This window comes from Gopherus evgoodei, unplaced genomic scaffold (genome assembly GCF_007399415.2).
Source record: "Gopherus evgoodei ecotype Sinaloan lineage unplaced genomic scaffold, rGopEvg1_v1.p scaffold_34_arrow_ctg1, whole genome shotgun sequence".
NCBI lineage: Eukaryota > Metazoa > Chordata > Testudines > Testudinidae > Gopherus > Gopherus evgoodei.
Window position 1 is genome coordinate 6,657,042 of NW_022060016.1, and position 26,703 is coordinate 6,683,744.

Sequence of the window (26,703 nt, forward strand, 5' to 3'; positions counted from 1 at the left end):
TACCACACCTCTCCAAAGGCCTCTGGGCAAATCAGGTGTGAATCACTCTTTTGATACAGGCTTGTCCCAATCCAGCTGAATTGAGGCAGACTTTGGGACAATGGCTGTTTGGAAAAGGCCTCCTTAACCCAGCAGGTTTCTGTGAAGTGCATGTAGTGTGGATGTGTGAACCCCAAACATATTAAACATGAAAGAAACACAAGGAGGAGGTTTCCAGAGCCAGGCCTGAGGGTTAAACAGCCATGTTCAAAAGGAAAAGGAGACTCAGCACCTATCAAAATAACTGGTTGCAGAAACAAAACAAAAATTAAATAAAATAAAAAAATGAAAAAAACAACCCAGAAAAGCTCCCATCACACATCCATCACCATTGTAGATTTTGACGTCTCCTGCCTGGTGTGACATCTTTGCTTTGCAAACAAGAGACTTGGGGAACTCTGTGGCTGTTACCCTCTAACTGGGTAAAAGGTTGCACATCTTGTCTCAAGTAATTTTATTCTTCACAGATGATTTATTTTAAAATTTATCAAAATAAATTCCATTTGAAATAGTAATAAAATAATTACAGTCTATACTGGGTCTCTATTCTCATGCATGCTATTTCTCTCACATATTCATCCACTCTAATTCCTTTGAAGTGAGGTTTTAATTTCAGGATTAGCCACCATTTCCAATAGAGTAGGAGGGGGCAGAGAGAGAACTAGAAGAAAACCTGAATCATATTGTAACAGTGAAAGTTATCACAGAATCAGCCTCTTACATTACACTAGTTAACTTCGTTTAATTTCGTTGCCGCTGCTAACAATTTATTTAAAGATTACAAAATATACACCGATAGGGCAGTTTTCTCTTAATTCCCATTTCCACCCAGTGAGCTTTGTGTGAAGTCAGATTCTACATTCTAAGAGCCTTCCATTTCTGTGAGTTCATTTCTCCCTGGGTTTTCTCCCAGAAGTGTAGTTGGACGGGATCTCACACTACATGGGAAGATTGTATCATGAGAAAAACCACCTGTGCTCTATTTTCACACTTTCTAATCTTTCAAAGTAGCAGGAGGCAGAGAAATGATACAAATGCACAAGACTCAACAGGAAAACTAAGAGACCAAACCACAAAGTCAGGACTGAGCATTCATGTATCCTGCAGTCTGAACTTGGAATCTGATACATTCCCTCATTGGCTACCGTCATTTACCCAGCATGGAAGTGCTCCTTGTCCAACAAGGCAGCCAGATTGGGACCCATAGGCATGGAATGGCTCTGAAGGAATCAGCTGTTTCTCTCTGTGCTTCATCTGACTTGGATCCAAATGGTAAAAGACAGTTGTTCCCAATTTACTCATGGCATCTTTTAGAAGTGTGATTAATGCCACTTAGGGAGCAACATTCTAAAAATAGTTTACATGGGCCACAGATCACCATAGCTTTGTTATAGTTCAATATATTTTAAGTGAAGAAAATGGTAATAAAAATATCTGCTCTTCAGCACAACCTGAAGCAACATCAAAGCAACTAGGAATGAAACAATTCCTTCCCGAAGGGAAAACTTCATGACTAACAATTGGTTTGAAATGGGGGAAGAGTATAACTGTGATGCTCAGGGTTTGTTTAGACTAGGAAAGGTGATGGAGTTTAGGTCAGGTCAAGGGGAAAGCTAATGCCAATTACTGCACCTGGGCTGCATCTGCTCTACAACTCTAATTGTCTTTTTACACCAAGATCACTAACTTGAGCAGCCAACACTACGTACAGCCCTGCTGGATGTAAGGCACAGATAGTTTTTGCATCAGTGTAGCTTGTTGGGATCAAACCTCTCTTCCACCTGGAGCTGATTAACATTCCTGGCTGGAGAGACACACACTCCTTCGACTCAAAAAGGAAGGAGTTGATAGAAAAGATCACAGGACTGATCCCAGAGAAGGGTGAGCTACAAAAGGCAGAAGCAGGAAACTCATCTGGGGGAGCTGAGAAACCATGGTGAAGATGGTGCAAAGATCACTATATTGGAATTACCAAATGCGATTTTTTTTTAAAAAAAAATCAATCTTTGGGCAGCTCTAATCAAGGCATTTCTTACAGTTCTCTCCCATTTGGATTTTCTGGTGTCTAATAGGGAATGACCTCTGACTGAAGCTTTTCCCACATGCAGAGCATGTGTAGGATCTCTCTCCACTGTGGATTTTACAATGTCTGACAAGGTCTGAGCGCTCAATGAAGGTTTTCCCGCACTCAGAGCACGTGTAGGGTCTCTCTCCTGTGTGGATTCTTTGATGTCTGCTCAGGCTAGAGCTCTGTTTGAAGCTTTTCCCGCACTCGGAGCATGTGTAGGGTTTCTCTCCGGTGTGGGTTCTACGATGTGAGATAAGGTTTGAACTCTGATTGAAGCTTTTCCCACATTCAGAGCATGTGTAGGGCATCTCTCCTGTGTGGATTCTACGATGTGTGATAAGGGCTGATGTCCGACTGAAGCATTTCCCGCACTCAGAGCACGGGTAGGGTTTCTCTCCCGTGTGGATTCTACAATGTGTGGTAAGCTGTGAGTGCCGATTAAAGCTTTTCCCACACTCAGAGCATGTGTAGGGTGTCTCTCCTGTGTGGATTCTCCGATGTGCGATAAGGGCATAGCTCCAACTGAAGCATTTCCCACATTCAGAGCATCCATAAGGTTTCTCACCTGTGTGGATTCTTCTATGTGTGATAAGGTATGAGCTCCTATTGAAGCGTTTCCCACACTCAGAGCATCCATAAGGTTTCTCACCCGTGTGGATTGTCTGATGTGAGACAAGGTGTGAACTCCGATGGAAGCATTTCCCACACACAGAGCACATGTAGGGTCTCTCTCCTCTGTAGATTCCCTGATGTTTGAAAAGTTCTGAGCTCCCATTGAAGCTTTTCCCACACTCGTGTGTGATAAAGTCTGAGTGACTACTGAAGTTTTCCTCTGGCCTCTGCTGAGTCCCACAGGCTTCTGCTTTTTCTGGGAGTGCACAACTCCCGGAAACATTCCCTTTGGGTCTTCCTGATAACGTCCCATGTGGTTCTACTTGCTCAGCAGCTTCCTGCTGGGGAGTCTCCTCATTCTCACTCACCATCCTAACACCTGATGGGAGACGGATTGAATCCAGACATAGGTCACTCCCTGCACCAGAAAGAAAGGAAATCTCAGAGACGGGAATGGACAATGGCATGAACAAACCAAAATATGTGTGGGAGAGATCATACCTAACAGGACCTCATTTTCCTCAAACCCTTCCCCAGAGGAGAGAGGAAGGGATCAGTTTTGGTCTGCATCTCACCAGGAGAAAGTGAGATCGGGGAGGAATCTGCTGCCACTTGTCAGTCAGGATAGGTAGGAAGCTATGAGTGACATCTGCCATAATGATTCCGCATCTGCAGGAAACAATCCTGAACGTGGAGAGCTCACAAGGTCTTTGTAGGGCATCCCAAATGTTTCCTGTATTCACGGACAGTTTTTGACTTGGTTTAACCAATTCCTCACCTGTGCAGGCAGCTCTCAGGAGCACTTTTTTCTCTGAGTCGTAGAGATCTGGGACCCACGGCTCATCCCCTCGTTCCAGTTGGGAGATCACATCAGGTTTGGAAACTGGTAATCCTACTCAAGGCAAAGAAAACAAGGCAGGTCAGTGAAATTTGTGGGATACTTGTCACAATGAAAATTCCATGATTTTAAGACCAGCTCATTTTTAAGCAGTAACATCCCAAGGCCAGCTTCCTTTGCTCAAAGTGAAGGAGAGTTATTATTATCAATCATATTAATTACCTTAGTGCCTAAGGACCCACTAACAGTGGGTCCTCATTGTGCTAGGAGAAGTACAAAGACAGAATAGTAGATGGCCCGTGCCCTGAACAATTTAGAATCTAAGAACAGACACTTATCAATGGTTTATGGCCACCACTTTTCTACTGTTAATCTGTCTGGTTCTCTAATTGTTTCTGCCCGCTGTATAATTAATTTTGCTAGGTGTAAGTTAATTAGGGTAATGGGATATTATTGGCTAGCGAATTATGTTACAATATGTTAGGATTGGTTAGTTAAATTTCAGTAAGATGATTGGTTAAGGTGTAGCTGATAATATGGCTATATAAACCGGGGTCAAACAGGAGGAGGAAGGGAAATTGGAATCAGGTTTATTAATGCGGGGAACAGGAACAGGGACACAGGCAAGGCTCTGCAGCATCAGAGCTGTGAAGAGGACGCAGGGTAAACGCTCTGCAGCCTCAGAGCTGAGAATGAAACACTGGGGAACAGACTCTCTGGGTGTATAGAGATAAGCCCGACTGGTGTGAAGGGCTTTGGAATATACTTGCTTGGAAATAACCCCAATAAACATCGCACTATCTCCCCTTTGGACTTCTGGTCTTTTGCTGCTTATGGTCTGTGTGACAAGAACCAGGGAAGTGGGAGAGTGAAGAGAAAGCCCTGTAACAAAACTGACATGACCTGATAACCAAGAGGAAGCCTTAGAGGAAGGTTTCAATACACTTTGTATTCACTTTGATCAGGGATTCCCACGAGGACTGATGAGGGGATGATGGCAAATACACATTTAGACCCTTTTCCCCATAAGGCTTAATTGCTGGCACACTGTCATGGATTCACGGCATTTGTGCAATGCCCTGGCTTTTAAACAGTCCTTGGGAGGTGCCCCTTGAGTGCGCTAGAAGCCCAAGGGCTTCCACTCTTCCACAAGGACAGGTCATGCAGCTTCAACACCTGAGACTGAGCCTCTGGCTTCAACACTCCTATTTCAACCTGTGAGCTCTACCAGCAGGCCCAGCTGAACGACACTCCTGTTCAGAGACTGTTCCTCCTTTATGCTTCAATGCACCTCAGCAAGTTTTTGCTGTGACACTGGGCAGACTGTTAAAATATAGCAGGGTTTAGTAGTTAACTGAAACATGGCATTAGAAAGTCTTTAGATTAGGACAGAGAAGCAAAAAAGACAATATAGTCCATATTGGCCAATGTTCTTGAGCCATGCTACTGCAAAAAAGTTTGGTTTCCTTTCACTGTGCCTGTCCATTTGTCTTTGATAGAGCTCCCTGTGTCCGCGAACCCAGTTCTTCCTGCTCCCAAAAACATGAGTCCATGTATGCTTCACTCAGCCAAGCGGAGATCCTCCCATGGGCAGGTGAGAATTATTCCCTTGTCTCTCTCAGGTATTCCATTGATGTATGTTGGTCCCAGCCTGTCCTTAATGACCCATTCATATCACCCATGACAGCTACGTGAAAAAACACCTCATGTCTCCTGCTCTTTATAATCACAAAGGGAAACAGAGGTGTGTATTGGCATCATACAAGTATCACCAAAATTCCCACCTCTATCTCTCACACACACACACACACACACACACACACACACACACACACACACACACTGCTCACAGCCCTTGGAGAGAAAGCAAAGCATAGCAACTGGATGTTAGTCCAGTGAACACAGTGGAGGACAAGCTGCAGTCCTCACACCCTGGTCAAAAAGGAGAGGCATGTGGGTCCCTACCCATAGAGAGGGCTGGCTAGAGGTCTAATACCTGACAGAGCATTCCTTAAGCGTTTGACCTGCCTCCATGGTCTGCTCAGCTACTCCAGAACTGTGACATCGCAAAAGCACATTTGGGGAATTAGGAAATCTAGTGACTCAGGTGTAATGGGAGGGAGAATTAAACTCCCCCAGTGTGTGGAGAAGGCTGGGGAATTACATACTAAAATTCAGGAGCAATAGGCTCTAATTCTTCCAGAAAAGGAGACTGTAAGAAACAAGAACTGGGCCACGCAACCTCAGGAGGGACAGGCTCAAAGATCCAAGGAGCCTGGAGGGAAGACAGCTTGTGACTGCTGCATATGGGGAGGTGGGCGGGGGGGCAAGACTCTCTCCAAACTCTCACTCCTGTTGACCCCGACCTGATTTTATGATCTATGACAGTGGTCCCCAACCTTTTTGTGGCCAGTAGCACATTCATGTTCTCAGAAGTGTGTGGCGGGCGCCAACAATTTTTCCAAGGCTTATTTTGTATGTGTACATTAAATAATATGAAAAACATCATATTTAATATTACATAATATATGAATACAGAGAAGCCGGGGAGAAGCCGCGAGGACAGAGAACACTGGGCTCCGCAGCCCCAGAGAATTCTGTCCCTAGCAGGCACGGGGCCCCAGTGTGTCTCTCCTGCCGGGCACGAGGCGGGCCCCACACCTGCCGGGGCAGGGCCAGCCTCTAGGTTTTTTGCTGCCCCCCAACCAAGCCTCTCAGCTATCACCACCTCCCGGCATCTTGGGAACTTCTTGTGTTCCCTCCTCGTCTTTCACCACCTCATCCCTTCCTGCTGCTTCTTAGCTCTAACCAGGCACACACCCTCCCCATGTCCTGGCACCCCAGAATTATCTCTTCCCCCCTTCTCCTCCCCTTGCACGGCTCTGTTCTCCCTTCACCTGTGGGGTCCTAAATGGCAACATTATGTGCTCTTCTATCAAAAGAGGAGCTCATTTGCCTGTCACACAAGCCATGCATCAGTCACACACCTATTTACTCAATTTAGAATTCTATGGCCAGCCTATTTTCCTCTTAAAATGAGGAAAAGACATGAAAGCTACAGTTATTAATGTAGTTACTAATGTAGCCAATAAGGATACATTAAATGTAATTTTAAAATGACTGATGATACCAAAAACGCAAATGTCCAAAAATTATACTAGTGGGTGGGAGATAAGGCAAAAAGGAGGGGGCAAGGAAACTTGTTAAAACTTGTATGATGAATGAAGGTACAAAGTTACAACTACTCAGGTCCTTTAGAGACCCCAGAGCCAGGGCCGGCTTTAGGCCAATTTGCCTGATTCCCCCGAATTGGGCCCTGCGCCGATTCGGCAGCGTCTCTCCCAGAAGCAGCAGCTGTTGCTGCTAGGCAATGAGAGATGCTATCCAGAAGAGGGCTGAGGCAGAGGCAGCCGGGGCTGTTGCAGGTCAGGAGCGGGAAGTGGGGAGGTGGGGGACAAGGCACATGTGCTTTGCAGCCTTCCTTCCCCTCCCCCCAACACTTACCTGGAGGAGACGCCAAGGGGGCTTCTGGCCCGGTGGGAGTCAGAAATCTCCGCAGTGGACCTCGCTCACCTGAGCAGCTGCTGGGGCTCCCAGCGGTGAGTGTTTGACCCTGTGATTCCCCGCAGGTTTGTAATATTGGGTTGGTTTTGTGGTTTTCGGTGGTGTTGCTGTTTGAGGGTGAGTTTGTGCCTGACTGTGTCTGTTTCAAAACTGAAGTCGGGATCATGTAATGTAACCCAGGAAAAAAGCCCAGAGCCGGTACTTTGTGCTGTGAATTCCAGGTGAGAGAGAGAGGTAGGTTTGGAGGAGGAAATCAAATACATCAAGAGGGGAGAATGCGAAAGGTCTGCAACACAGCAGGCTGAGACTTTTATCTCCCCCCTACATCCCGCGGGGGGGGGGAAACTGAGGCATGGAGTGATCCAATTCCCCTCTCCAAATTATTTTGCAAAGGAGGGGGATGAGGGCTCCTATCCAAACCAGTTCCTTTCCCATCAACTCTGTTTTCCCTGCTGCAAGACCGCTGTAGGGGCTGAACATTTCCATTAAACTATGGCTCCTTCATTTGCCCTGCAACAATAAAATAGACCGGCTTTGGGGTGGAATCGCACCTCCCAAAGCTGTGTGGCTATTAAGGTTTCTTTTGAGGGGGGATATGATAATATTCCAGATCAATCAAATGCCCAGCTCAGCTTTCTAGCCATCCAGCAGCTCTAGGGCAGGGAAGGAAGGTCCTCTTGGTGCAGAGTGGTTGCAAAATGGGTGAATTTAGAGGGGGCGGGAGGGGTCCAGTTGAAATCCCGCCTGATACAGCCATACAGAATAGCTGGTGGCACTGGGAGAGGCCAGGAGTGGAAGCAGGTGGCCTGGGGGTGGGGGGACATTTGTCCTCAGTCCTGTGCTCTGGGATGGACTAGGCTGGGTGGTGGGTTCAGTCTAGTCTTCCAGCCTGTTGCTCTCACTGGGGTTTGTGGTTTTCATCTGGCTCCACCGAAAAGATCAAACAAGCCCAGTAGAAAAGGGGGGTGAGAGAGGTGGGAAAGGGTTTGTAAGGGTTTAACGTGACCCATCAACGAAAGAGTAAAACCAGAGTTTGACTGGGTTTCCCCCCAGCCACCACTCCTGCAAACACTGGCCAAGGGGCAGCCCCATTCCTTACTGAGGCTATAATGAGGCGCAGCCAGGGAGGAAGGAAGCCACATGTGATAGCAGTCTCCTCCCCTCCCCCCCAGCACCCACCACCCCCTCTCCGGCCCCCAAACTCTATCCCAGAGCCTGCATCCACCCCTCTTCACTCCCTCCCAGAGCCTGCACCCCTCCACTCTTCTTGCACCTCAGCCCAGGCCTCAGCCCGGAGCCTGCACCCGGCACCCAAACTCCATCCCACTCAGCCTGGGCAAAACTCTCCTTGGTCTGGCTCCCAGCCCCTCTCCAAGGATTGCAGCTGTCTGGGGGTGCTGCTTTCCACACCTTCCTAATTCACACCTCATTCATTCAACAGAGCAATTGATTACAAAGTGGGGTGAAGACCTTATTCTATTCCTAGCAAAAAGACATTTTTCTTTTACCTTAATTACACTACGGGCTGGTCTACACTACGGGGGGAAATCGATCTTAGATACACAACTTCAGCTACGTGAATAACGTAGCTGAAGTCGAATATCTAAGATCGGATTACTCACCTGTCCTCACCGCGCAGGATCGATGTCCGTGGCTCCCCCTGTCGATTCCGCAACTCCGTTGGGGTTGGTGGAGTTCCGGAATTGATATAAGCGTGCTCGGGGATCGATATATCGCGCCTAGATGAGACGCGATATAGCGATCCCTGAGCAATCGATTTTAACCCGCTGATATGGTGGGTAGTCTAGACGTAGCCTACCTTTGGGGCCTGCTATAACATGTTACCAAGGTTCAATACAAAGTCATATAAAAGTTATACAAAAATGCATATTGCAGAGATTTATCTACAACTGCATTGATTGACTGCTGTGTGCAGTAATATAGTAATCCCTGGGTCTTTGAATGAAGCTTTATATGGGGGGAGGGGGAGGGGGCAAGTGGCGAGTCGGGGGCGAGTGGGTGGACAAAGAGGGGAGCAGTGAGACAGCAAGTGTTCTAGGGGCGGGCATGGGGGTCTCTGGCAGGGGAGGGAGAAGGTGAAAGGAGACGAGTGGTGGGTGGGGGACTGACTAGGAGGGATGCAGCAAGCCAGCGGGGGGCTAGAGAGTGAAGAGGGGTGTGATGGTGGGGCCAGGTGAGGAGGGGGCAAGTCCTATTTTACTGCTGTGATCTGGTCACCCCATGTGTGCCGTTTCTTCCCCTCCCCCCCAACCTTGTTTTGATGGGGCGGAGCTGGGGAAGGAGGGTTTGCTTCCACAGGGTCGGGCAGCGCTGGGGGGGGGGAGGCGGGGGCAATTTTATATTAATAAAGAAATATTTTATACATTTTAATAAAATAAACATTAGTGAAGAAAATCAGTTGTTCCACTATCAAAACAAATTATTTTCCTAATATGAAAGTGTTGGGGGGGGGGGGGGCAAGGCTCCAAGTAACTGGCAATATGGCATGGGATCAAAAGTTTACATTCTCAGGCCTACGATTGCCCTCAGATTGCCCCACAGGCTAAACAGTATGTTCCTTTGAAGCTAGCATGAGTACATGTGATCATTTATTATTTTTCTTTTGTACCTTTGTTTATGGTATAAGATGTAATTAATCAAAGGGATCTGTATTGTGGGAAGAGGATGTAGTTAATTAAAGAATCCGGTAGTTAATGAATTGTAAATGATCGATTGTAACACCTGTGAACATCTCTGTAAACAAGTAGGGTATACAAGATAGGGAGAAAGGATAGTAAGCTATGCATGATTTGAGATTTGTATCTCCCTGCACCTTATTTGATTTCAAATGAAGAGACTTGCTTCTCCACTCTGGCGTGGTCATTGGGGATACGCACACCGGGCAAATGAACCCCAACTGTTGCCCCCTGCAACAGCTTTGGCGAGCCAGCCAGGAGGTCCGAGGCTGAAAATTAGCCTTGCTCGGACCCTCTCTGGTGGCCGACGGATTAAGACAGTTGCTGATGCCCAGCGCGCACCGGTGCTTTCACCGGGGGCCTCGGCGAAGTCTAGTACGGTCGACCCCGGGAGGCACAACGGTGCAATGCCCCAGAAGGTGGAGAAGCTTTGGTCCCGAGCGACGGCGAGGAACCGGTCTCGGGGATAAGGTAAGATTTAATTTAAAGGGTTTAATCTGTCACCTGTTAGGACCTGGGGACGCCCAGGGTCTCCCTGTAAGGAATGGGACAGGGACAGTCAGAGGTTAAGGTAGCGTGCACACCTTTAGAATGCATTCTGGTTAATTGGAAAATCTTTGGAATGGATCCACTAACTAAAGATAAACTAAAAAGATATTGTACAATAGACTGGCCTCAGTACTAGCTGGAGGACCAGGAACGGTGGCCACCGGAGGGTTCGATTAATTATAATACGATCCTCCAACTTCTCTTATTTTGTCAGCGAACTGGTAAATGGAATGAGCATATGTACGGTCAGATATTTATGCCGTTATGGAACAGAACAGATATTTTGAAACAGTGTAATTTGGTACCAGCAGGCTCAGGAAAGAGTTGTGAAAATGTTCCAAACTCATTATCCACTGTAATAGCAGGAGCGGGGTCACATTCGGCCACAGCACCCCCACCGTATGGTGACAAAGTCCCCTCAGCCCCACCAATTGAGCCCTCCACAGGTTTGTACCCTTTAATTACTGAAACCCGAATCGCTCGCAATGCTACGGGTACTCAGGAGGCAACCACTAGGCAGGTGTACTCCCATGTTCCTTTTAATCCTGTGGATCTAGCGGCTTTCAAAGCGCAGGCAGGGGAATTCTCAACCAACCCCTCCCAATTTCTCTCTGTTTTTGAGGGCTGTCTGGTTAGTCATAAACCTGACTGGGATGACTGCCAGGTACTTTTACGGACTCTCCTCTCTGAGGTGGAGCGGGACCAGGTTTTAGCTAAAGCACAGGCTGAGACCTCACTACTGCTGCAATCGCTTTTCTCTGTCCATTCCCCACCTGCTGCTAGCCTCTGTGGGGGGACAGTATTCATGTTTCTCAGTTCTTGATTTAAAGGACGCCTTCTTCACAATTCCGGTGGACCCCCAGTCCCAGGAAATTTTCTCTTTCGAATGGGAAGAGGCAAACAGGAATAAAAGGCAGCTGTGTTGGATGGTGCTGGCACAAGGATTTAAGAACTCCCCCACTTTCTTCGGCCAAGCTTTACCTCGGGACGTGGAACAATGGGAAAATGAGAACAAAGTCCTTCTCCTGCAGTACGTTGATGATTTATTAATAGCAGCAGTGGGACTAGAAGTATGTCTCAAGGCAACCGTAAGTCTTTTAAACTTTCTCGGGCTGCGGGAGTATCGCGTGTCAAGAAATAAAGCCCAAATTGCCCTCGCTGAAGTACGTTACCTAGGCTTCCAGATCAGACAAGGGGAACGCCAGCTCTCAAGGGAGAGGCTTGAGGCCATCTGTCAGGTCTCTACTCCCCGAAATCGCAAGCAGCTTAGAGCATTCCTGGGAATGGCAGGATTTTGCCAAATGTGGATTCCAGATTTTGGACTGCTAGCTAAACCACTGTACGAATGTGTTAAAGGGACCGATCAGGAACCATTTTACTGGACAACAGAGGCAAATAATGCCTTTACTTTAATAAAAAGAAAATTGATGGAAGCCCCAGCCTTGGGTCTGCCCGATCTTTCTGAGCCCTTTCAATTGTATGTACATGAAAGAAAAGGGGTGGCCCTGGGACTACTTACACAGTTATTGGGCTCTTGGAAAAGTCCAGTGGCTTATTTCTCTAAACAATTGGATCAGGTTGCTACGGGGTGGCCAGCATGCTTACGGGCAGTTGCAGCTATAGCTCTGGTGTTAGAGGAAGCAGAAAAACTGACTTGGGGGGGGGGGGTGCTGTGCAAGTATATACTCCTCATATGGTTCAAGCCTTACTGGACACAAAGGGGGGGCCTCTGGCTCACCCAAGCTCGGGTAGCCTGGTATCAGGCTAAGCTCTTAGAGAACCCCGAAGTTACCCTGCAGGCTTGCCCCTCCCTTAACCCGGCCACCCTGCTGCCAGAAACAGAGGGCCAAGAACATGACTGCTTGGAGGTTATAGATGCCCAGTATTCCAGCCGTCAGGATTTAAAGGATCAACCTCTCCCTAACGCAGACTATGAGTGGTACATGGATGGCAGTAGCACTGTTGTAAATGGACTAAGAAGGGCGGGCTATGCTGTTGTGTCTCTCCATGAAACTGTGGAGGCAAAAAGCCTGCCCCCCGGGACCTCAGCCCAGCTAGCTGAAATAGTGGCTTTAACTCGTGTGCTTGAATTGTCAAAATGAAAGAGTTAATATCTTCACGGACTCTAAATATGCTTTTGGTGTGCTGCATGCCCACGCAGGTCTGTGGAAACAAAGGGGATTACTGATGGCTCAGGGTTCTCCGGTCAAGTACGGGTTACAAATTCTTCGGCTTTTGGAAGCCGTACAGCTCCCCTTAGAGGTAGCAGTAATGCACTGCAAGGCTCATCAAAAGGAGGATCACAGTATTAACCGAGGCAATGCTAGGGCGGACAGAGAAGCCAAGCGGGCCGCCACTTTAGAATCGGGACTAGCCGAGGGTGTCCATCTCCACGCCTTGATTCCATCACTAGGGGACCTCCCTACCCCGCAGTATACGAGTGAGGAGTTAGAGTAGGCTGAATCTCTTGGGCTTTAGGAGGAAAAAGGATGGTTCCGTTCCATGGAGGGAAAGGTCCTGTTACCAAGGTGTATGATGCGACTAGTATTACAAAAACTACACCAGACCTCTCATGCGGGCAGGGAAGCTTTGACCCAACTCACACAAAAGTATTTCATCACCTCAGGACTTCGGCCCCTAGCGTCCCAGATATCTGCGGAGTGCCTTACTTGCCAGAAAAATAATCCTCGACCAGGCAATCCAGTTATACCAGCTACCCTAGAATCCACTCCGGGCCCTGGGCTAGTGTGGCAAATTGACTTCACCGAACTTCTTTGAGCCCAGGGGTATAGATACCTCCTTGTCCTGGTGGATCATTTCAGTGGGTGGCCTGAAGCTTTTCCCTGCCGAAATAACACTGCTAAGACTGTGGCTCTTTAACAAGTTTAAGAGATTTTTCCAAGATTTGGCCTGCCTCAATGGATGGAGTCTGACCAGGGAACACACTTCACCTCAAAGGTTGTCCAGAATGTCTCTGATATCCTCCAGCTCAACTGGAAACTTCACACCCCTTGGAGACCACAGGCCAGTGGAGTGGTAGAACGCACTAATCAGACACTCAAAAGGCACCTAGCCAAAATATGTCAGGAAGCGTCTTTAAAGTGGCCTGATGCCCTACTTTGGTTTTACTCCGCATTCGGGCTCTTCCTAAGGGTAGAACTGGTCTGAGCCCCTTCGAGATTATGTTTGGAAGGGCATGGCCTATGAATGGTACCCCGATCCTGCTAGGGGAATGGGAGGTTGGGTGTGGATATTTGTCTCAGTTTATGTGTTCTTTGTCTGCTGTTTTATGTTCCCTTCACAGGTACGTGAGGGACTCTCAGCCACTCCCTTTAGATGCACCTGTCCATTCCCTACAGCCTGGTGACTTCATCCTCGTCCGTACCTGAAAGGACGAACCCCTCCAGGAAAAGTGGAAAGGATCCTATCTCGTCTTAGTGGTTTCCCACATGGCGGCTAAAGTAGAGGGACACAAGAGCTGGATTCACTACTCCCAACTAAAAGCTGTACCTCCACCACAGAATCTGGACCCCGAGCAGTGGACTGTTCAGCCTACTGGAACCGGAACATTGGAAAATTTGGGACTCAAGTTATTATTTAAACACAAATAACTCTAATTTGGCCATGTTTTTACTACTCATATGGGTATTTATTGTTTCTGGACAGCCGGCCCCTTCACTCTTTCGCTCCCCAGAAAATAACTGGTGAGTCCTTTTAGCTATCACAGCCTCTAATTCCTCCCACTTTTGTGTAGGGAGCAGTTACACTTTAGGGTCTGTATTTACTACTTGTTTTGTGGGGGTGGCTATGCCCTTGCAAGAAATTCACAATTATACTGAACTTGCTACTTTCAATGTTAAGCTGACAGCTGGGCAGCTGTCTCAGTTTGGCTCTATCTCAAATCCTAAGCCCTATACAAACCAGCATCGCCTTCAGATTAGGCTAATGGCCGTGTCCTCAAATGTTACTTCCTGTTTTACTATTGTAGGGGCACAGAAGGTTGGTACTACTTTAACCAACCATGAGATGAATTGTTCTGTTTCTCCAACCCCGACTTCTTATTTTTATGCACATTTATACCTTCTTCGTGGGTGGTTTTTGCTTTGCGGACTAACTGCATTTACCTATGTCCCAGCTAACAGTTCGGGGGGCCCTTGTTCTCTAGGATAATTAACCATGGGGGTTGTCCCTGGCCATGCTCTAGTTTCAGAAGCATCTGGACCTACCCGAGCCCGGAGGGATCGGCATGGCCTGCCTCTGGACGAAACATGTGATTCTAAGGTAAATCTGGTGTCTAAATCTCAGGCCATAGCCCTTGCTACTTCATTGGTCGGAGTCCCAGGCCTGGCCTTAGATGCAGAGCTCCAACTTGCTAAAGTGGCCTGTGCCTTCGCCAAGTCCATTAATCTCTGACTTTAATCTCTGACTTGGCCTCGGAGCTCTCAGGGGTCTGAGAAGGGGTACTCCAAAATCGCGCTGCAATAGACTACCTCCTCTTACGGCATAATCATGGCTGTGAGGAATTTAAGGGTCTCTGTTGCTTTAACCTTTCTGATCACAGCCAAAGAATCGAAAATAGACTGGCTAAGTTGCGTGACATTGTCACTCACATAACGCAAAATAGTAACAATGATTGGTGGGGTTCTTGGGGTTTTGGTAATTGGTTTGGGTGGCTCAAAAGCATTTTTACCTCCCTGCTAGTGGTGGTAGCAATTGGTTTGCTCTTTTGCTGTGGCCTTCAGATAGGCAACTTTACAGCATGACAATCCTATCTGCCCTTCGTCGACCAACAGAAATGTACCCCCTTAGGGCGGTCTTGCTGCCAGCATCGGGTGGCTTGCCCTTTAACCTTATTCTAAGTAATGAATATGAGAAAACTCAATTAAAGGCCTTTGAGTATTCTCAAAGGGGGGATTGTTGGGGGGCGCAAGGCTCCAAGTAACTGGCAATATGGCATGGGGTCAAAAGTTTACATTCTCAGGCCTACGACTGCCCCTCCGGCTAAACAATATGTTCCTTTGAAGCTAGCATGAGTACATGTGATCATTTATTATTTTTCTTTTGTACCTTTGTTTATGGTATAAGATGTAATTAATCAAAGGGATCTGTATTGTGGGAAGAGGATGTAGTTAATTAAAGGATCCGGTAGTTAATGAATTGTAAATGATCGATTGTAGCACCTGTGAACATCTCTGTAAACAAGCAGGGTATATAAGATAGGGAGAAAGGATAGTAAGCTGTGCATGATTTGAGATTTGTATCTCCCTGCACCTTATTTAATTTCAAATAAAGAGACTTGCTTCTCCACTCCGGTGTGGTCACTGGGGATACGCACACCGGGCAAACGAACCCCAACTGTTGCCCCCTGCAACAAAAGTGCAAATCAGCTAATTAATATATGATGCAATGTATGTAATAGATAATTTTGTTATTATTTATAGAGTCATGGAAAGTAAATAATACATGGAAGAAATGAAAGTTTAAGTGTTTTTTAGTTTTAGTCATCCCTGCCAGGGCCCCATCGAAACTGTTCGAATTGGGCCCCGCACTTCCTAAAGCTGCCCCTGCCCACAGCTTCAAATAACCCAGGCGACAGGACTCCTTACCCAGCGAGGTCACATTCTCATAGTTCTCCTGCATGACATCCCTGTAGAGGGCTCTCTGAGTGGGGTCCAGCAGTGCCCATTCCCCCTGGGTGAAATGCACAGCCACCTCCTCGAAGGTCACCAACTCCTGAAAGAGCAAGAGTCCAACACTCAGGACCTGCTGCCCCACTCACAGCCCCACTATTCACAGAACAGCAGCACCGGTAAATGGAAGCTCTGGGAAGCACATGTTAACAGAGTCCCACCCCACCTTGCTTAGAGCAGCCAGGAGGCATCAGAGGGTAGAAAGAGAGAATCTTTGTGTCTCCCAGCTGACAGATGGAGGCAGGGTCTTCACATTTATCACATACCTACTAGCCACGGCTAGATATAGGAGATGGGGCTGTCTTTGGACCCTGATGGTGGCTCCCTGGTAGGAATCCCAACACTCTCCAAATAAAATATATGGAAGAAAGGGGAAGTCAATAGTAAAGAATATAAGAGAGAAGGTCAGAATTGTAGAAAAGACCAATCAATGACAATAAGAAGGAAGTTTTAAAAGTATATTAAGTACAAAATTAATTCGAAAAATGGTAGTTGTAAATTACTAGATGGAAATGGCAGAATTATCAAAAATAATGCAGAAGAGGTTAAAGTGTTCAATAAATATTTCTCTCCTGGATTTGGAGAAAAACAGATGTTGTACTCGTATCATAAGATGTTGACAATGACACTCTTTCCATTCCAACAGTAGCTCACAAGGACCTTAAACAGCAGCTATTAAAGTTAGACATGTTTAAATCAGCAGGTCCAGATAACTTGTATCCAAGAGCTTTAAAAGGCCTGGTGGAGGAGCGTGGTGGACTCTTAATGTTGATTTTAATTAGAACTTGGAACACTGGGGAAATTTCAGAAGACTGGAATAAAGCTAATGCTGTGCCAATATTTAAAAAGTGTAAAAGAGATGACCCAGCTAATTACAAGAGTGTCAGTCTGACATCAATACGGGACAAGACAATGGAGCAGCCAATACTGGATTTTATTAATATATAATTAGTACCCATGAACAAAGGTTTATAGAAAATAGATTCTACTGAACTAACTGGATAGCTTTATTGGATGAGATCAAAAGTTTGGTTGCAGCTAATAATATTGATGTAATATACTTAGACTTCTGTAAGGCACATGAGACTTGGTTCAGCACAATATTTTGACTAAAAAACTAGAATGATACAAAATAAACACAGCATACTTTAAATAGATTAAAAACTGTCATTGTAAATGGGGAACCATGGTCCAGTGGATATATTTCTTGCTGGTTCAATCAAGGATTGGATCTTGGCCCTGTGCTATTTAACATTCTTATCAATGACCTAGAAGAAAATATAAAATCATCACTGATAAAAGTTTGCAGTTGCCACAAAGATTGGGGGTGGTAATAACAAATGAAGTGTCAGTAGGTTCAGGTTTCAGCACTGGAAGTCTGGGAAGTTTTCCCAGCCCTGGCTGGAGGGTTATTTCCTATTCCACAAAGAGGGGAAGTTCCATTCCCAACTCCTGTGCCTTGAAATTAGGCCCTGACACTATTCCTCACATTCAGCATAGTGGTATGATGATAAAATGATTAGGACATAATTATGATGCATTTGTGTAAGATGCGTCATGTTCAGTGTAATTGGAAAAGTTATGATTTGCGGAATATGATTGTCCTATTTGTGTGCATGTATCATGTTCGTATCTGAAGTTATAGATATTGACTATGTATCTGTCTTTCAAATGTGCTTACTCTGAATAACACCCACAATGAACCTTTCAGGTACAACAAAGAAGCCAGACAGTGTTGATGGCTCATCAAAAAAGACAATGGACTATGGAAGGGCGTAGCCGTCCTGTGAATGTTTCAGCCAGCCTAGGAGTCATGGCTACTATGACTCAGCAGGCCATGCTAGGGCATGTGACCAGACCACATGACACTAAACTCCATTTTGGTACCTGTGTTTTTCCACAAACTGGACTGGGAACTGAGTTTGGAACAAAGGGGTCCCGCCATATGGAAAAGCTACATAAGGTAGGGTGTGACATCATCTCCTGGCCTCACTCCCCACACAAGAGAACTCCTGGAAACACCTGAGGAACAAAGACTGAAATGGGAGAAGTGTTGCTCCCAGGTAAAGGGATTTCTAGCTTGTGTGTGGAAACTTGATGGACTGCTTGTACCATCAGTCAGGGTGAGAAATTACTAACCCAAATTCTCGCCTGATAGTGTGTTAGGCTTAGTCAGAGTTTTTGGTTATTTGCTAAGTAATCTGCTTTGATCTGTCTGCTAACAATTATCGCTGGGAAATTGGCTGTTGTCCTCTATCCCTTCTCAAGTAGTTTAGGTAAAGCACTCAGGGAGCTCAGCTGGATTTATGGCACCACTTGCTGTTGTGTTGGGTGATAACAGGGCATGGAGAGGCTGGCTGAATCTCCAGCAAAGCAGTGTGAGAAGGGCCAGCCCAGCTTGAGGGTTAGAGGGCACAGCGGTTCCCAGAAGCCCCCCAGACTGCACCCCGGGATGACAACCCATCACATCCTAGAGTACAGAAGTCTCAGCAGATTTGTCACATCCTTTCCCCTCCCAGTCCACACCCTAGATAGTTCCTGCCTCTCACTACCTCTAGCAGATCCCACCCTCCTATACATTTACTTCTCCTCTCCCTCCAAGCAGAACCCACCACCAGCTCCCTGAGAATCCCTTACCTTAGTCAGTTCCACTGCAGCCATTTCCTTCCAGCTGGGAGGAGGGGATGATCTGCAGCAAAACGTGGACAACCTGTAGCCTGCCAGGGCGAGAAGGACAATGTGAGAGAATTCAGACAGGGTTTCTGTCCTTTCCACATGTTGATCCCCCCCAGCAATTTTCCCTGGTAGTGGACATTCTAGATTCTGCCACACTGTGAAGCACAGAGTGACCGTATTCCAGTACAGGACTAGCCCCCTCCCACCAGGGTGTAACCCTCTGAGACATGGTGAAACCCTCCCAGTAACAGAGTCTCTCTGTTACACTTATAAAGTTTGTGGAGGATACCAAGCTGGGAGGGGTTGCAAGTGCTTTGGAGGATAGAATTAAAATTCAAAATCATCTGGACAAACTGGAGAAATGTCCTGAAGTATCTAGGATGAAATTCAATAAGGACAAATCCAAAGTACTCCACTTAGGAAGGAACAATCAGTTGCACACATACAAGACAGGAAATGACTGCCTAGCAAGAAGCACAGCAGAAACGGATCTGGGAGTCACAGTGGATCACAAGCTAAATATGAGTCAACAGTGCTACATTATTGCAAAAAACCCAAGTATAATTCTGAGATGTATTAGCAGGAGTATTGTAAGCAAGACACGAGAAGTAATTCTTTCGCTCTACTCCACACTGATTAAGTATCTACTGGAGTAATGTGTCCAGTTCTGGGCCCCACATCTCAGGAAAGATGTGGAAAAATTGGAGGAAGTCCAGAGAAGAGCAACAAAAATGATTAAAGGTCTAGAAAACATGACTTATGAGGGAAGACTGAAAAAATTGTGTTTGTTTCGTCTGGAGAATATATGATCAGCTTTCAAGTACATAAAAGTTCATTTCAAGGAGGAAGGAGAAACATTGTTCTTCTTAACTTCTGAGGACAGGACAAGAAGCAATGGGCTTAAATTGCAGCAAGGAAGGTTTAGGTTGGACATTAGGAAAAGCTCCTTAGCTGTCAGGGTGGTTAAGCACTGGAATAAATTGCCTAGAGAGGTTGTGGAATCTCCATTACTGGGGATTTTTAGGAGCAGGCTGGACAAACCTCTCAGGGATGGTCTAGATCAGGGGTGGCCAACATGTGGCTCTTTAAAATTTAATATGTGGCTCCTTGTACAGGCACCAGCTCCGGGGCTGGAGCTACAGGCACCAACTTTCCAATGTGCTGGGTGTGCTCACTACTCAGCTATAGGCCCTGCCCCCACTCCACCCCTTCCCACCTCCTTCCCTGAGCCTGCAGTGCCCTCACTCCATTCCCCCCCGCCCCAGTGTCTTGCATAGCATTAACAGCTGATCGGGAGGTGTGAGGAAGGAGGGAGGGTACTGATTAGTGTGGCTTCCCATGGGTGGGAGGCACTGGGAGCAGGGGGTGGGAACTGATGGGGGGCTGCTGACGTATTACTGTGATTCTTTGGCAATGGACATTGGTAAATTCTGGCTCCTTCTCAGGCTCAGGTTGGCCACTCCTGGTCTAGATAATACTTCATCCTGCCTTGAGTGCAGGAGACTGGACTAGCTCCCTCTCGAGGTCCCTTCCACTTCTTTGATTCTATGAACCAAAGGCCAGAAACGAGCAGAATCCAAGGAATCACTTTGGGGGATTCTCCCTATCACTGTCCCCAAGGCAGCTGTTTCAGGTAAAGTAAGTTGTTTGATGCTCCAGCCTTTATACAGTCTCTCCTGGGAGTGCCCCTTTCATCGGCTGGGCCTAGTTTTAGCTTTTGGGAAGAGTGACCCCAGGGGCTGTGAGGCTGGGCCTTCTTGCCTCAGCACATCTTGTTTCTTTCTGTGGTTCCCCAGCAAGTCCAAATGAGTAGACATGCCTCATACAGACTGTGAGCATAAGAATGTGTTTAGTGTTTGGAGTCTATTGAAAGCTTGTGAGTTGCTGCCTGGATTAACATCTGACTAATTGCGTTGTGAACCTCTGTGGCTTTGTAAATCATCAGACAGGAGGGAGACTTTACCTAGGTGAAGTGCTGATTGGCAACAGAATGCATTACACCCTGCCTGGCATGAAAGGTCCATCAACACCAGATAGACTATTATGGGACGTTAAAGAAGACACAAGACTGTTGTTGTGCTATTAACCTCCCATTAGCTGAGTTTCCAGCTCAGAGCACATGGTAGGAAGGGGATGTAAAACCCTATGCAGAAGGAACTGATTATCTGTATGCTGCCTGGACTCTGGGGGGCAAAGTTTCTAGACATAAGCAAGAGACCTCCAGCTGCTTAGCCGGGGTTAGTCCTAAAGAATATGTAGAGCTTGCTTATTATAGAAGCTTCCATTACCTTTGAAATTTAAGACTGCAACTCGTCTGCATCTATAGGATTACTTGCTTTAACTTTGTAAACAACTCTCGTTTCCTTTTAAATAAATCTTAATACAGGTTATGACAGGACTGGCTACAAGTGTTGTCTTTGTTGGAAGGTGTAAGATTCAATTGACCTAAGGAAGTGACTGGTCCTTTGGGACTGGCAGTAACTTGAACATTGCTGTGATTCGTGCTGTAAGGCAATGGTTCTCAACCAGGGGTCTAGGGCCCCCAGGGGGCCCGTGAGCAGCTTTCAGGGCGCTGCCAAGCAAGGCCAGCATTAGACTCGCTGAGGCCCAGGACAGAAAGCTGAAGTCCCAGCGCATGGGGCTGAAGTCCAGGGCCCTGAGTCCCACCACCAGGGCTGAAGCCAAAGCCTAAGCAATGTAGCTTTGTGGGGGCCCCTGTGGCATGGGGCTGCAGGCAGTTGCCCTGCTTGCTACCCTTACGCCGGCCCTGGATTTTATATGCAGAAAACCAGTTATTGTGGCCCACATGGGCAGTGGAGATTTTATAGCACGTGGGGGGGGGGGGCGAGCGCTCAGAAAGATATATGGGATCACCCAAGAGGTCTGTCTGTGATTCCATGTTAATGCTGTTACAGTGCCTGATGCATTTACACTGGATTGTTGGTTGGTGAAATCTCCATACAGACCTCACAATCAATTTGGGGTTTGTGCCCTGCTTCTTACCAGTCTGCCTGAAGCTGGTGCTCATGCTCTCGAGTCACTGAAGACAGTGTTACAGAGAGAGGGGCTGTGACTTCCCCAAGGTCACTAAACAGGTCCGTGACAGAGCCAGGAACAGACCCTGTTAACTCCCGAGCCCCGTCACCCGCAGCTTGGAAAGGTCCCCAGAGCACACTGTATTAGGCTGCAGGAAGAGGTGTGCAGGGACTTCAAATGAGCTGCCCTGCCAAGACAGCCTGTGCATCCACGGACAAACCACCTCGCTGGGGGTGTGTCCCCTGGGTCAGGAGAAGTCAGTGTCCAGTCCTCTGGGGCTGTGCTCCTGGCTCATAACCCCAGCACTCACTGCTGCCCCTCCCTTACCAGCTGCACTGTTCAGCCAGCCCCAGGCCTCTGTGAGGTCACTTCCCCCTGCCCCCACCCCCTCAAACCTTCAAACTGGGACATGGTGCACCGGTACTAATCAGAGTGCACTAGTGCAAATTCTGTCTACACTGAGGGTTTCCACCAGTGCTTAACACACCAGTGTGGCTGAGACCTTCAGAAACAGCAGTACGGTGGCACTAGAACCTATTTCTAGCTCTGTCACAGACAGCCTGGGTGACCTTAAGACACATCAATGTTTCTCCTCCCAACTTTAGTCTCTTTAGCCAGCTGCCCACTCACTGGGGTCTCCTCTCTCTCCAGGGCTGCTTACCACTAAAATCTGTGTGGGTGTCACCACAGCTAAGGTAGTTCAGCTCTGGAATAGTCTTACAAGGGGGGCTGTGGAGTCTTTTTCCCTGGAAGTTTTAAAGAACAAGTAGGACAAAGCTCTGTCGGAGATAATCTACATATACTTGGTCCTGCCTTGGCAGAGAGAGCCGGACTTGATGACATCTTGAGGTCTTGTCCAGCTCTACATTTCTGTGATGCTATGCGATATAAATGTATAAAAACACAACATACAGAATAAAACCCATCACAACATAACGTCAGGCAATTCAGGGGAAAAAAACCCAACACTCCACAGTATAAAATGACAATACAAAAGGGAAAAAAAAGCAAAACAATGCCAACTAACACACCCTAGGACAAAAGTACACAATGGAAAAGAGCTCAGCTCAAACCAACACAGCACAGGCACCAAACAAGCTGAGGCAAAACAATGCACCATAAAACTACGCAACGCAGCATGGTGCAATCCCAGTTCCAAATGGCACCAAGCAAAACAGCTCAGCGTAGAACAGGACACAGTACAAAAGAGAATTATTTCAATGTAGGCCTGGAAGGGATCTTGAGAGGTCATCTACTCCAGCCTCCTGTGCTGAGGCAGGACCAAGTATCCCTAGACATTCCCAGACTAGCATACCTCTAACCTGGTCTTAAAAACCTCCAATGAAGGAAATTCCACAACCTCCCTTGGAAGCCAATGCTTCCTGAGGCCTCATCTGGAGTACTTTGCCCAGTTTTGGGCCCCACACTAGAAGAAGGATGTGGAAAAATTGGGAAGAGTCCAGCGGAGGGCAAAAAAAAATGATTAGGGGGCTGGAGCACATGACTTCTGAGGAGAGGCTGAGGGAACTGGGATTGTTTAGTCTGCAGAAGAGAAGAATGAAGGGGGATTTGATAGTTGCTTTCAACTACCTGAAAGGGGGTTCCAAAGAGGATGGATCTAGACTGTTCTCAGTGGTACCCGATGACAGCACAAGGAGTAATGGTCTCAAGTTGCAGTAGGAGAGGTTTAGGGTGGATATTAGGAAGAACTTTTTCACTAGGAGGCTGGCGCAACACTGGAATGGGTTCCCTAGGGAGGTGGTGGACTCTCCTTCCTTAGAGGTTTTTAAGGTCAGGCTTGACAAAGCCCTGGCTGGGATGATTTAGTTGGGAATTGGTCCTGCTTTGAGCAAGGGGTTGGACTAGATGCCCTCCTGATGTCCCTTCCAACCTTGAGATTCTATGATTCTAAGGCAAACACAGACCAAAACAATGGTGTACACACACATGCTGGACTTGGGGTTAAGGGGAGAGACAAGAATTCAAACAACCTGGGTTCAGTTCTCAGTTTTGCCCCAAAATCTCCATGCAAACTTCAGCAAATTACTTCAGCTGTCTGAGCTCCAGTTTCCCTATCTCTAAAATGGAGAGTCGCCTCCCACCATTTGCCTATTTAGCCTTCGAGCTTCTTGTGGTAAGGCCTCTCTGTCACTGTGGGCATGTCGACACTGTAGTCAGACACCGGTGGCTGGCCCGTGTCTGCTGACTTGGGCTCACACAGCTCAGGCTGCAGGGCTGTTTAATTGTGGTGTCGATGTTCCGGCTGGGGCTGCAGCCGAAGGTCTGGCACCCTCCCACTTCACGGGGTCCTACAGCCTGGCTCCAGCCCGAGCCCAGATATCTACACTGCAATTAAACAGCCCCTTTGCCTGAGCCCTGTGAGCCTGAGTCACCTGGCATGGGCCAGCTGGGGGTTTTTAATGGGAAGGCAGAGATACCTTTGGTGTCTGTTCAGCACCTGTCAAAATGGGGACCCTGATCTTGGTCAGTGTCTGTGCAGAGCCCTGCACAACAGGGGGCTTGATCTCAGTCAGGAGCTCTGCAACTCCCAGCATTACAGGATCCCTGATTTTGTATGGGTCCCTGCAGCATCTGGCAAAATGTGAAGGCAGGATCTGTCAGGGTCTGTGCAGTGCCCAGTACAGTGGTGGGGTGTGATCTGGGTCGGGATCAGTGCAGTGCCAGGCCCAACCGGGACACAGATCTCAGTCAAGGTTTCTCTAGTACCCTGAACAATGGAGGATGCAATCTGGGCTGCAGTTGTGTGCTGCCCGGCACAAGGGGGGCAGTGATCTCGGTCCAGGTCTCAGTTTTACCCAGCACAGTGACAGGCCTGATGTGTGTGGGGTCTCTGCAGTGCCCAGCACAACACAGGCATACATCTCACTTGGGGTCTCCACGGCACCTGTCACAACAGTGGGGTCTGACCTCTGTTGGGGTCTCTGCAGCACCTGGCAGAACAGGGCCCAGATCTCAGCTGGGGTCTCTGCAGCTCCAGGAACAAGAAGATCCCTGATTTTGTTTGCTGTCTCTGCAGCACCTGGCAAGCGGGAGCCTGATTTCACTTGGTGCTGATGCAGGGCCTGGCACAACAGGGGCCTGGAGCTCAGTTAGGGTCACTGTAGCAGCCTGCACAATAAGGTCCCTGCTCTCTGTAGGGGCCTGTGCAGTTCCTGGCACAACCAGTGCTCCAAACTCGGTTAGGGTTTGTGCAGTGCCTGGCACACCAGGGGACCTGATCTCAGGCAAGACCTGCACCATGCTCAGTCTAAGAGCCCTGATCTCAGTCACACACCTGGAGAGAAAAGCAGGAAGATTTTCAAGAATTCGATATCAGTATTTCAGAACTGAGGAGAAAATGGGGCACCAACTAAATATTTGCTAATGTAAGAGAGAAGCACCAACATCTAGGAAGATTCTACAGTTCAAGAGAAAGGAGGGGAACGTGAGGGGATTACACAGTGATATTCAATCAACAACAGAATGGGACAGATTCTTCTTGTCACATATTCACATGGCCAGCAGAGCCCCGGGTGATGTCTTTTCACAGGGGAAAGGAGAGGGACTAGAGTCAGAAGGTCACTGGATGTGAGAAGGGGCTGACAGTGGGGTCTGGGAATGTGACTAGCAGGCAGGGGAGGGGGGCTGCTGGGTTGGGCAGGGTGGAGGAGGTGAAGTAGCTGGACTGAGAAACTTGGGGCTGGGCCAACTCCATGGGGGACACTTGCTCCTCCCTCCCCTCCCTTCCTGAGCTTTCTCATGCCCTGTTGCCAGCAGAGTGTGGCCGCCTCCAGCCCAGCCCAGAGGTGTCCCTGTCTCGGGGCTCCCCCTGCCTCTGCCCAGTTCAGAAATCACTCAGGGGAACCATTTCCCACCTAACCAAGGACAAATCACTCCAGGTAAAAATGGAGGAAACACCTCAAACCTGAGATTTGAATTGGCCATTGGCGAAGAGGAGAGAAAATGGGGCACAATTGGGGGAGGGGAACAGGGAACTTCTCAGGGATTTGAGGGAAGGGGGGGGGAGTCACCTTGGATGTTGCTCGTTGCTCTACAGCGAGAGAGGGGGCAGGACTGGAGAGGATGGGGGGTCCCCACGGGAGGGGACAGCGGTAAAGCCGAGGAAATCTCAGCCCCCACCTTTCTCTCCCCGCTCCTTGGGGGTCACCCGCACTTCTCCTCCCCCGGCCATTTCCGGGCTGCAGAATCATTTTCCATTGCTCCTTTCTCAGGTCTTCCACCACAGTCCGGTCTCACCCCCGCCCGGCCCCAGGCACGGATCCCAGTCAAGCCGGGCCCCTCTCCCCGGGACCGCTCGGCGGGGCCCCAGGGCAGCGCCTGGCCGGGCCCGGGGGGCGCTGGGCTCCTGCGGGGACAGCAGCTCCGACCTCCCCGCGGGCGCTGCCCCCCGGGAGCAGATCCCGGCGCTGCGAGATGCCGGGTCCCCCCCACGGACACTGGGGCAGAGTCACCGCCCGGCCCCACCCCGGGGCTCGCTCCGGTACCTGGAGGCTGCAGCTCCGCAGCGGGGCGGGCAGAGCCCGGGGCGGCCCTAGGGCGGTTCCAGCAGGAGCAAAGGCCAGGCCGGGCCGGACACGGGGGGGGGTTAATGAAGATCTCCCCGGCACAGACCCTCCTGCTCCGCCCGGGCTCCCAGCTCACAATGAAGCAACAGCAGCGCGGCGCTCACCCAGCAGCTGGTCACACTCCACCCAGTCCCCGATCTGCGCCTGCCCAGAGACGGGAAAGGCCACCTGAACTACATCTCCCAGCCTGCCCCGGGGCGCGTCCGCCCTCTCCAGCCCAGGGAAGGGAGGGGTTCAGCAGCTGAAGCTGCGCATGCTCCGTGCGAGCCCTAGAGGGGGTGGGAAAACAAAGCTATTGCTGCTGCCTCCCTGTGAGCCGGGCAAGAGCCGAGCAGCTCCTGCTCCCCGG

General features: G+C 48.4%; 1 protein-coding gene across 1 annotated transcript; it reads right to left on the reverse strand.

The window, feature by feature from the left end:
• LOC115641376 (zinc finger protein 501-like) lies at positions 1-26,556 on the reverse strand. The gene is made up of 5 exons (XM_030544470.1): positions 26,459-26,556; positions 18,694-18,773; positions 15,973-16,099; positions 3,498-3,614; positions 1-3,137 (listed from the first exon to the last, which is right to left on the reverse strand). Exons 2-5 carry the CDS (start codon positions 18,715-18,717, stop codon positions 2,056-2,058), a joined length of 1,350 nt encoding a protein of 449 aa, XP_030400330.1. The 5' UTR covers positions 18,718-18,773; positions 26,459-26,556; the 3' UTR covers positions 1-2,055.
• Between the last annotated feature and the right edge of the window lie 147 nt (positions 26,557-26,703).

What these genes read in the sequence shown, in the direction of transcription:
- LOC115641376 (XM_030544470.1), bottom strand. Translation starts at nt 18,717, where the DNA reads ATGGCTGCAGTGGAACTGACTAAG. An exon ending in CTGCAGTGGAACTGACTAAG is followed by an intron (nt 16,100 to 18,693) that starts GTAAGGGATTCT and finishes TTGCTCTTTCAG; the next exon opens with GAGTTGGTGACCTTCGAGGA. An exon ending in CCTGAGAGCTGCCTGCACAG is followed by an intron (nt 3,138 to 3,497) that starts GTGAGGAATTGG and finishes TTTCTGGTGCAG; the next exon opens with GGAGTGACCTATGTCTGGAT.